This window comes from Perca fluviatilis, chromosome 10 (genome assembly GCF_010015445.1).
Source record: "Perca fluviatilis chromosome 10, GENO_Pfluv_1.0, whole genome shotgun sequence".
NCBI lineage: Eukaryota > Metazoa > Chordata > Actinopteri > Perciformes > Percidae > Perca > Perca fluviatilis.
The window spans coordinates 39250256-39261781 of NC_053121.1; the positions used below are offsets into that span (position 1 = coordinate 39250256).

Sequence of the window (11526 nt, forward strand, 5' to 3'; positions counted from 1 at the left end):
AATAATAAATAGGGTCCAGGTTAGAAACAAACAGAAGTTACTCACCGGTAGGATTGGGCATCGAGAACCGGTTCCTGCTGGAATCTTTGACTAAATGACTATTTCACAGATTAAACATCAACACTTTAAATGGCCCCAAGTTGATTTCCTGTTAAGGTCTAAAACCCTAACATGTTATCTAGAAGCTAAAACTGTCTGTGAGATGTTTGTATGAAACCAATAGTACGTGAGTTGCATACTATTTCCAGTAAAATATTACAGTATGCAATACAGGACACTACGCCGGCATAAATATCCCACAATGCAGTAGAAACGACAACGGTCATAACAGACAGAAACCGAGCAGCTCTGTAACGTCAAAACACTTTAATTGAAATTTCTACATATTTAAAAGACTGTTGGTCGAGTTATTCACCTTGTACAGTAATTTAAGCATTATCTGGTGATGCCGCTAGAGCCGAGGTCACCAGGGGTTACCATGGTTACGCATCCTCTTCAAGGCTCTCAGGAGGAGACGTTGAAAATGACAGCTCAGTCCGAACAGATCAACACTGCTGATTATTCACACAGAAGTATGTTGAACGATAGTTTACATGTTGAGTCTGAGGTGCAGAGGACGAGATTTCAAGTTAACAAGGAGCCAGGCTGTTGCCTAGCAATAGAATTCCATTAAGAAGGTCTATTGATATCGTCTGCAAAAATTTAACAAACGCGTGAGTGTAGGTTTCCGTAGAGACCATCGTACTTTCAGATACTTGATGTGCAGCGCAGTAAGTCTGGCTTTACTTTAACATTGAGAACATGTATTGTAGTGGGTATACTGTACTATATATATATATATATATATATATATATATATATATATATATATATATATATATATATATATATATATATATATATATAAAATGAGCATCAAAAACTTTACTTCCTGCACTGAATTTTTATGCAACAATATATATTTACATATACCTCTTTTGGAGGGTGGGTTGTCATTTCCTGCATTCGGATACACTTTAATGCACCAATTTACAGTGGAAATCCCTTTATTTGGCCTATGTTAAGAAGAAAAACACAGATGCCAATTCAAAATATCAAAAATTATTGTTGCGTGTCATTGGGCATTTTTTAAGTGGGTATATGGAAATCCTGGAGCTTTCTTAGACCCTGTTTACACATACATGGTTATTTTTACAAATGGAGACATTACCCTCGGTAACACGTAAAATGGAGAATTCTCCTCTGAAAACGAGTCTTTCTAAAAACGCCGGCCAGAGTGGAGATTTTGGAATTCTTCGTTTGCACGTAAACTGAGACAAACGGAGGTTTAGGAAGCCGAGAGAGAGAAAGAGGAAGTGATTGGTTGCTGTTGTTGCTATTGTCGGGATTCTGATTGGCTAACGTGGGCTTGAGCCTCTCGTTACACCTCCACCTACAGGTCTGGTTACACCGCCACCTACAGGTCTGGTTACACCTCCACCTACAGGTCTGGTTACACCTCCACCTACAGGTCTCGTTACACCTCCACCTACAGGTCTCGTTACACCTCCACCTACAGGTCTGGTTACACCTCCACCCACAGGTCTCGTTACACCTCCACCTACAGGTCTCGTTACACCTCCACCTACAGGTCTGGTTACACCTCCACCCACAGGTCTCGTTACACCTCCACCTACAGGTCTTGTTACACCGCCACCTACAGGTCTCGTTACACCTCCACCTACAGGTCTGGTTACACCTCCACCTACAGGTCTCGTTACACCTCCACCTACAGGTCTCGTTACACCTCCACCTACAGGTCTCGTTACACCTCCACCTACAGGTCTGGTTACACCTCCACCCACAGGTCTCGTTACACCTCCACCTACAGGTCTCGTTACACCTCCACCTACAGGTCTGGTTACACCTCCACCCACAGGTCTCGTTACACCTCCACCTACAGGTCTGGTTACACCGCCACCTACAGGTCTCGTTACACCGCCACCTACAGGTCTGGTTACACCTCCACCTACAGGTCTCGTTACACCTCCACCTACAGGTCTGGTTACACCTCCACCTACAGGTCTCGTTACACCTCCACCTACAGGTCTCGTTACACCGCCACCTACAGGTCTGGTTACACCTCCACCTACAGGTCTGGTTACACCGCCACCTACAGGTCTCGTTACACCGCCACCTACAGGTCTCGTTACACCTCCACCTACAGGTCTGGTTACACCGCCACCTACAGGTCTCGTTACACCGCCACCTACAGGTCTCGTTACACCTCCACCTACAGGTCTCGTTACACCGCCACCTACAGGTCTGGTTACACCTCCACCTACAGGTCTCGTTACACCTCCACCTACAGGTCTGTTACACCGCCACCTACAGGTCTGGTTACACCGCCACCTACAGGTCTGGTTACACCTCCACCTACAGGTCTGGTTACACCGCCACCTACAGGTCTCGTTACACCGCCACCTACAGGTCTGGTTATACCTCCACCTACAGGTCTCGTCACACCTCCACCTACAGGTCTGGTTACACCTCCACCTACAGGTCTCGTTACACCGCCACCTACAGGTCTGGTTACACCTCCACCTACAGGTCTGGTTACACCTCCACCTACAGGTCTGGTTACACCGCCACCTACAGGTCTCGTTACACCGCCACCTACAGGTCTGGTTATACCTCCACCTACAGGTCTCGTCACACCTCCACCTACAGGTCTGGTTACACCGCCACCTACAGGTCTCGTTACACCGCCACCTACAGGTCTCGTTACACCTCCACCTACAGGTCTCGTCACACCTCCACCTACAGGTCTCGTTACACCGCCACCTACAGGTCTCGTTACACCGCCACCTACAGGTCTCGTTACACCTCCACCTACAGGTCTGGTTACACCTCCACCTACAGGTCTGGTTACACCGCCACCCACAGGTCTCGTTACACCGCTACCTACAGGTCTGGTTACACCTCCACCTACAGGTCTGGTTACACCGCCACCTACAGGTCTCGTTACACCGCCACCTACAGGTCTGGTTACACCTCCACCTACAGGTCTCGTTACACCGCCACCTACAGGTCTTGTTACACCGCCACCTACAGGTCTCGTTACACCGCCACCTACAGGTCTGGCGTGCTCTTGACGGCATTGACGGCATATATATACACGGGTACATATAAACAAACACTTTTCTGAAAACGGAGAGGTTGAAATGTCCGTTTATGAAAATAGCCGGCCATGTGTAAACGTAGTATTACTGCATATTCCTGAGTATGGTGTATCACGTAGACTGGTTGAGAACGCAGTAAAACTGTAAATCACCATCGAATAGAAATAACATTTTCCTCTGCAAAATGATGCTAACAAAGTCCTGCTAACGTTATGTGGCTAACATTAATGTTTCACATTCACAGTATGAAATCAGCTGACAGTTACCTCGTCATCTTTACGTTTCTTGATGACACTGGTTGCGTTGTCAGGAAGATGAAGACCTCGGCAGCTGAGAAGGAGGTTTGAGAGGGAAGTGTAGGTGGCTGGCTGAGACCAGTGGAGGGGTCAGTAAGAACAGTTCAGTCACTTTTAATTCCACAATTTATTTCTTTATTCCAAATAATATCGAGGTAACAGGTAACAGATATAGGTGTGTGTGTGTGTGGTTTCTGAGGGGGAAAAGAATATGGGATATAATTAGCTTCACAAGGCCACAATTGATTTGGATGACAATCAAACAATACATAAGTTATCTGCCCTGTTATTAATAAACTAACAATGAATATAAATAATCAAACGCACATTTCTTACACAAGTAACTTAAATGAGCAATTTAAAACAATTTAAATTGTTCAATATAACTATAATAGCACCTTTAATAGGAGCTAGAAGTATGATAGAAGTAAGGGGTATTATCACAGGACAGGCATTAAGGTGAGACCCAGGTGATGAGTGGCAGATGTGTGAGAGGGGAAGCAAACAGGTTTTGACTGACTGCAGTCGGACTTTGGAGATTCGCGCTCGTAAATGGTCAAATTGGCCGTAACTTTTAATTCGTTGCTGCCAACTGGGGTGGCAGCAGGGGTGGTGAGGCTTTCTTTTAGGTGGCATTTGCCACCCTATGCCACCCCGGTAGATCCGTCCCTGGTTGTAACAGATCAGGGCGTGGCAGGGTGTTGCGGGGCACAGTAGGGCATAGCAGTGCATTTACATATGGGGGTTCCCATGTACCATCCTTCCCTGCCACCCTGCCAAGATCTCTCGCTACCCCTTTTTCCACCCCATATAAAATGTTCTAGATCTGTCACTGGAGCAAACCAAGATGTTAAACCACTAGAGGTCAGCAAAAACAATATTTTAATCTAGTGTTAAACTGCTCCTCTCTTTGGTTTATCTAAGGGGTCATGGTTACTAAGAGCACCCTAAACATTTAGCAAGCACTACAAGTTGCACAGCTGACCTAGCCAATTTACTAAGACTTAAATTCTAGTAACGACAAATACAATTATTAAATTATTATATACTAATTAAAAAAATAAAAAGCTGTCAGATATTGTGCACATCATAATTTACTATATATATATATACATACAGTACAGGCCAAAAGTTTGGACACACCTTCTCATTCAATGTGTTTCTTTATTTTCATGACTATTTACATTGTAGATTCTCGCTGAAGGCATCAAAACTATGAATGAACACATATGGAATTATGTACTTAACAAAAAAGTGTGAAATAACTGAAAACATGTCTTATATTTTAGATTCTTCAAAGTAGACACCCTTTGCTTTTTTTGATAACTCTGCAAACCCTTGGTGTTCTCTCAATGAGCTTCATGAGGTAATCACCTGAAATGGTTTTACCTTCACAGGTGTGCTTTGTCAGGGTTCATTAGTGGAATTATTTCCCTTATTAATAAAAAAAGCAAAGGGTGGCTACTTTGAAGAATCTAAAATATAAGACATGTTTTCAGTTATTTCACACTTTTTTGTTAAGTACATAATTCCATATGTGTTCATTCATAGTTTTGATGCCTTCAGTGAGAATCTACATACATATATATTACATTTCAGTTTCTTTTGAAGCAGATGGCATCTATAAAATTAGTGCTTTTTGAGTGGTGTCACGAACACTCTTGAGGAAGACCATAAGATTGGATCCGCCTGTCCCTGTGTCATTCAGCGCAGCGCCCACACCTCTCAGCGGGCACCCCATGGCACGGGCGTGATTACCGGGCACAACAACATACTTGGCCACAGCATTAAGGTGGTATTTCCGTAAATCCACCAGTGCTGAGACACAGGAATTGTAGGCCTGGCAGAGATCGGAGCTGGAGTGGGACAGGATGAAGTCTCGCAGAGAAGGACAGACAGACAGAGTTTCTATCAGCTGACGGTGGGCAGGAGGCATGTATTCCCTCATGCGTGTCAGGAAGGATCCTAAATAGGCCGAGTCAATGAAGAGAGCAAAAACGAGGCTTTGAAAGAAAGAAAATAACAACTGTTTCTGGAAACATTTTCTGTCAGAGCAATCAACTGACTGCACAAACAGTGATTCATTCATGAGAAGCATCTGATGGGGTCAAAAGGGAAATGCATTTTTACCTGTATCATCCTCATGCTGGATGCTTAGTAAAGCATCAAAGCACTGAATGGTTGAACTCTGGGCTGCACTTCCACCTGATAACAAAATTGGCTCATTGCTCACACCTTCATACAACAGCCCATTTGGAAGCATGGGGTTGTCTCGCCACCTAAAACAGTTTAGACCACATACAACCTCTGTTTTATAGATGCAATTAGAAGCACACAGTACCATTTGACATGTTATCCAGTTAAACATACAGTGCAGCAATAGAGAAAAGTACAATAGGAGGGTAGAGGCAGAAGTGAAGTTCATCATTTCATCTGCACCAGATGAGATAAATATTTATAAATCATGAATAACTTCAGTATGCAGGCTATTGTAACGGCCCTAAAACTCACCCTGAGACAAAAATTCGCAATGTTCCATGAAAGACAGTTGGATCCACATGATCTAGAAAGAGCATAAATTCAGTTTTTCAAATTGTCTTGAATTTCCCTGCCTTCATAAAAGGCACAGCATGTAAATTGATTAAATGTCGACTGAGCTAGGTTTAGTTCAAACTTACTGTGCATGAGTTTGAACGTCTCCTTCATCTTCTTCAAAGACTGAGTTACTTTGACGAGACCTTTCTTTATGCCACTGAGGTCCGAGGTTTTCATAGCATGCATCACCTCCAGAGCCGCCTGATTAGAGTTGAAAAAAATCCATCACTAAGTGACAAGGTAAGGGAATTATGTGGCTGGAACCCAAATAAGCAAGGGGATGGACAGACAGAATCAGGTTGAGGTTCAGAAAGAGTTAACATAAAAAGGTACAGCAACAACTAACCGTTATGCCTGAACTGGCAGCCATCTCGACCAACAATGACACCAGGAAAAATCCCCTGCAATTCTCACCACCAGGAAAGGAAACTATCAAGTCCATGTTCCTATTTTTGAAAATGATGTTTTGAAAATAAATGAGCTGAACATCACAAGTACCAGACTACAAAAATCATATGTGCAAGGTGCAGTTGAGAAATTCAAAACAATGTGAAAGTAAGAATGAGCTTTCCTTTTCTTTCTACTCACCTAATTTCCATATCCCTAAAATGAAAATGAAAAGAGAAGATAGTGTTTTCAATGAAGAAAGAGATACATCGTTTTTTTCTTTGTGAGTGACTGAAAATAAGACATATACAGTTTTATTGTAATGTTACTATTATAATAAAAGAATGTCTGTGGACTTAGACATGAAGTCAAGTCATTAAAGCGCCCATATTATGCTCATTTTCAGGTTCATAACTGTAGTTTAAGGTTGTACCAGAATGTTTACATGGTTTAATTTTCAAAAAACACTGTATTTTTGTTGTACTGCACAGCTCTCTCTCACTGCTGCAGATCCTCTTTTCACCTGGTTTCTGTTTTAGCTACAGAGTGAGACCTCTTTTCTTCTTCTTCTTCTGTACTATCTTTGATTGCACTCGCACATGCTCAGTAGCTCAGATCGTAGATCATGTCAGCTAGCTAACTCTAGAGACAGTAAAAGAAAGGCTGTTTCTCCAACTTCTGTTTCTCCTTGTAACGTCAGTTACAAGGCAGGATTAGCTGGGAGACTTCTAAATGAGAGCGCACATGTAAGTAGTTATTTTGTAGATTATGGTGAACTTGTGTGTGTTGTAGCAGTGCTTTGCAATTGAGAATGAGGTAGCATGCTAGCGTTAGCATGCTAACGCTAGCATGCTAACATTAGCATGCTAACGGTTGCGGTTAGCCAGCTCATTTTGGCTTGTGACGTAGAAAGCCAGGCCGATTTTGAACAGCTCACCAGGAGAATGAAGGCAGGACACATTCAGAAACCGGATCACACTCAAAACAGCATCGTGGATTTTTTTTTCAAAGTTTGTATGCGTGTGGAAGCACCAGAGACACAAAATAACACCCCAAATCCCAGAGAAAAGTGATTTTTTCATAATATAGGCACTTTAAATAAGGCAATAAAACAACATTACTCACCCTGTGGGATCCTTTAATTTCCAGTTGGCTAAAACTGAATCTGCATAAGTCAGGATGGCTGGAAGGCCGAGCCTACAAGATACCTGCCAATATGGCAAGGCAAGGGCTTTTGGAAGAATCTGTCAAACAAGCATAATAGTAAAGTTTCAATTCGGCAGTGATTGCTGATGGTTTTTAAGTCACGCTAATGGTATGTCTCCAGGGAAGGCAATGGCTGTTGGTCAGTCCACCACTTTGGTCTAGACTGAAATATCTCAACAACTATGAATGGATTGGCAAAATATTTTGGGCCCAGAGAATGAATCTTACTGAATTTGATGGTTCCCCTGACTTTTCCTCTAATGCCACTTCTTGGTCAATGCTTTCAATTATCCTGTGAAATATCTCAGCTTCTACTGAAATCAATACATTCTCACCAGGTGCACTTTGTGTTCAGTGCCAATTAACACATGTTAGCATGTTAACAAGCTAAACTAAGATGGTGAACATGGTAACATTCTACCTTCTAGCCACATCATTGACTGAAATGCATCTTCTTCTTTTTTATTAATCATCATTCCATGGCGTTGTAATGTTTTACCTGAGCAGGCGCATGTTGTCCTTCCTGCCATACATATCCCATGCTGATGAATCCCAGGACTAGGTGAGCCAGCCTTAGCTCCCGATGGTCAATCAAGAGATCGGGACTCAAGACCGGCATCTGGATTGTGATCAGATTGTCAGTTTTTATATTTCCATTCTCAGTGAACAGTGAACACCATCAAGGGTTCCACAGATGAAACTATATGTCTACATTTACATGCATGGGTTCTCAACTCTGATTTGCATTAGGAAGGCATTGCTCATTCTCACCTTGTGAACCTGATCCCGTAGTTTATGTGACTCTATCAGATGTGTGAGATTATTTGCCAGGTCCAACCACACCCGATAATAGTCTGGAAGGTTAGTCTAGACAATAATAACAATAAAGTGACTTGCATGTTGATTTTTACATTAAACATTTTTTACAGGGGGGATTTTCATGTATATTGTAATCAGTTATATAATCAGCTCAGGTTTGCCATGATGCCTGACTTGCATGTCAAGGAAGGACTGGAGCTATCAATCAGAAAGAAAAAGCAATTTACAAGAGGTAGGCAGTAGAAAACTGAAAAAATAAACAAAGCAGACAAGTGGGCTTAATGCCAATGTTTGATTCTTTATTTTATAATTAACATTGATGACTATATATATATATATATATATATATACGTTTTGCAACATTTACATATCATTTCCGTAGGTTGTCAACTGAGTTTTCCATTATGTACTATTTTATTTATACCAAATGTCTCCTTAGACATAAAAGAGTTTGTCTAACAAAAATATCTGAATTTGGCATTTTAAGTGTAATGAACCGTTTGACAGTGAGCAGGTCAAGTCATGTGAATGGCTCAATAGAAATCTGAAGAGACAGGCTTTTAGCAGATCAATAACTCTTTATAATCCTAGTCCAAAACAAGCATAGTTATCAGTTTCAGGCCAGAGGGACAACTGTACTGTATGTGTGCTGCTGACCAAATACTTATACAAAGGCAATAGAGGAAATAGTCCTCGATGGTATAATTGTCATTGGTATTGTTATGACATATTGTAACCTTGTTTCAGATCAGTTTTGACTGATAAAATACTGACAGAATAGTCTGTTGTATGAGGTAAGAAATAAAACTTACCAGTGGCTCTTTAAGGAGAAATCCAAGCTCCTCAGAAATATAAAATTTATCAAAGTCTGCCTTCAGTGTTTCTCTGCTGTTAGTCTCCATTTGCTCTGCCATGAAGGCCTTCTCTGTGCCCTGTGTGCTGTAGGAGGTCGGCTTCGAGAGGTAAATCACTCTGTGATTGTGACACCCAGATATCAATTGTTGAATTTGCTCTGAGTCTGATTTTATCATCTTCTTTATCGTCACATCCCTTTTTGCACACTCCCAACAGCAAAGAGACAATCAGATCTCTGTGATTGTAAGGTAAGGCATTCACAGAGTAAAGCTGAAATTCCCTGTTTGGTACAGTGTGCTATGTAAAGAACATTTTCCCATGTGGCAGATGATCAAAGAAATTGAAGACAGATACCAAACAACTGAATAATACACACAACTGCTGTCCGTTCCATACGTATGTACATTGATCAATAATTGGAGAAAAAAACTGTTTATGTTGACGGCTGAAAAACATTTTTCACTCTGAAATGTTTCATGTAATATCAGAAAAAAAGTATTTGTAGATAAAGGCTGGGAGCAGGGGGCCCTGTCCCTCCCCGCGCTCCCCGTGTGTTCAGCCAGGCTCTGTCATAATCATCACGCAGCAGTTCTGTGTGTATTTGTAGCTCATTCATCAAGTGTGTGATCAATCTGGGGTTGGTGAGTAGGAGGATTGGCGGTGTCGATCTGTGTGGTAGTTCCCTTAGCCGTGCTGGCAGGCCCGGCCGGCATCCTTGCTTCTCATTTCTGACCTCCTTCATCGCCTCCCGCTCCTGAAAACAATCCAGTGAGGGCCCGGTGGTCTGGCAATTTTTTCAATCGAAAGTACTCGCATATCTATAGAGATCAAGATTATGAAATTTAGCCTCAAGGGTCTAAAATCACCAATGGCTAGTTGTAATACTCACTGATGTCATCGTGCCAGACGGCCTCTGGATTGCTCACGTGTTGTGTCCATGTGATCGGTGAAAATGTGGAAATGAAAATGTTTGTGTGATCACTCTGCCACCATCATTGTAATAAAGCACATGATAAATACATCTGTTCTCTCTTCAGTCACCAGACACTGCTGTAAGCAGACAGGCAAGGTGTTGGACAGGCAGCTCACCATCGTCGACCTCTTTGACACTTGGTTACACCGTGGAGAGAGAGAGATCTCCAAATGCATCAACATGTCGGCCCCGGGGCCCCACGCCATCCTGCTGGTCATCAAACTGGGGCCTTTCACAGCGGAGGAAAGAGATGCCGTCTGGAAGGTGGAGGAGATGTTTGGAGAAGATGCCTGGAAGTACACCATCATCCTCTTCACACACGGAGACAAACTCACGCCAGACTTTAAGATGGAGGAAGAGGCTGGACCCGAGCTGCAGACGGTCCTGGAGAAGGTGGAGAACAGGTATCACATCTTCAACAATCTCAAGATCAACGATCGGGGACAGGTCCTGGGTCTGTTAAAGAAGGTAGATAAGATGGTGGAGGCCAACGGAGGACAGTTTTACTCCAACTACACCTACAAGGAGGTGGTGGAGATGCTGAGTCAGAGAGAGGCCGAACTCAGAGAGTTCTACGAGAAGAAACTGGAGGAAGAAATCCAATCTGTCGAGTTAAAGTACGAGAAGAAGCTGAGTGAAGCTCAATAGGAGCGACAAAACGTGGAGAAACAACTGCAGGAAGAAAAGGAGAAAGAGTTGAAGGAAGTGATGCGTTATTATCGTGCTTTAGAGATTAAAAAGATAAAAAAAAAAGTATAAGTTAAAATTCTTAAACCTTCTTTAAACAACTGATCATCTGGTTTGGTTTGAAATCAAAGCTTATTATTATTAAGTTATATGCAAACATTTCTGTCTGCAATTACTGTCATTCAACCACAACATTATTTATATAATCGGTGTGAAATTTGTATTTTTGTGCATAATGGACTGTAAATGGACTGTTTTTATATAGCGCTTTTCTAGTCTTAATGACTACTCAAAGTGCTTTAACTAGTACAGGAACCATTCACCATTCACACACATTCACACACATTCATACACTGTGGCCGCCTCGGCCGTACAAGGTGCCACCTGCTCATCAGATACACACTTACACACATTTACACTCTGATGGAGCAGCATCGGGGGCAACTGAGGGTTCAGTGTTTTGCCCAAGGACACTTCGGCATGGAACTGCAGGGCCAGGGATCGAACCACCAACCTTCCGATTGGCAGGCGACCTCTCTACCACTTA

General features: G+C 42.5%; 2 protein-coding genes across 2 annotated transcripts; one reads left to right on the top strand and one right to left on the bottom strand.

Annotated features, from left to right (window-relative positions):
• Positions 1-5078: 5078 nt before the first annotated feature.
• LOC120566842 (indoleamine 2,3-dioxygenase 2-like) lies at positions 5079-9695 on the bottom strand. Its single transcript, XM_039813502.1, has 10 exons — positions 9277-9695; positions 8417-8512; positions 8145-8264; positions 7565-7683; positions 6641-6655; positions 6399-6498; positions 6136-6253; positions 5969-6020; positions 5588-5736; positions 5079-5422 (listed from the first exon to the last, which is right to left on the bottom strand). The coding sequence occupies exons 1-10, from the start codon at positions 9493-9495 to the stop codon at positions 5079-5081; spliced, it is 1332 nt and encodes a 443-aa protein (XP_039669436.1). The 5' UTR covers positions 9496-9695.
• A 598-nt stretch (positions 9696-10293) lies between these two features.
• LOC120566849 (GTPase IMAP family member 9-like) lies at positions 10294-10973 on the top strand. The gene has a single exon (XM_039813509.1). The coding sequence runs from the start codon at positions 10329-10331 to the stop codon at positions 10938-10940; it is 612 nt and encodes a 203-aa protein (XP_039669443.1). The 5' UTR covers positions 10294-10328; the 3' UTR covers positions 10941-10973.
• The last annotated feature ends 553 nt before the right edge of the window (positions 10974-11526 follow it).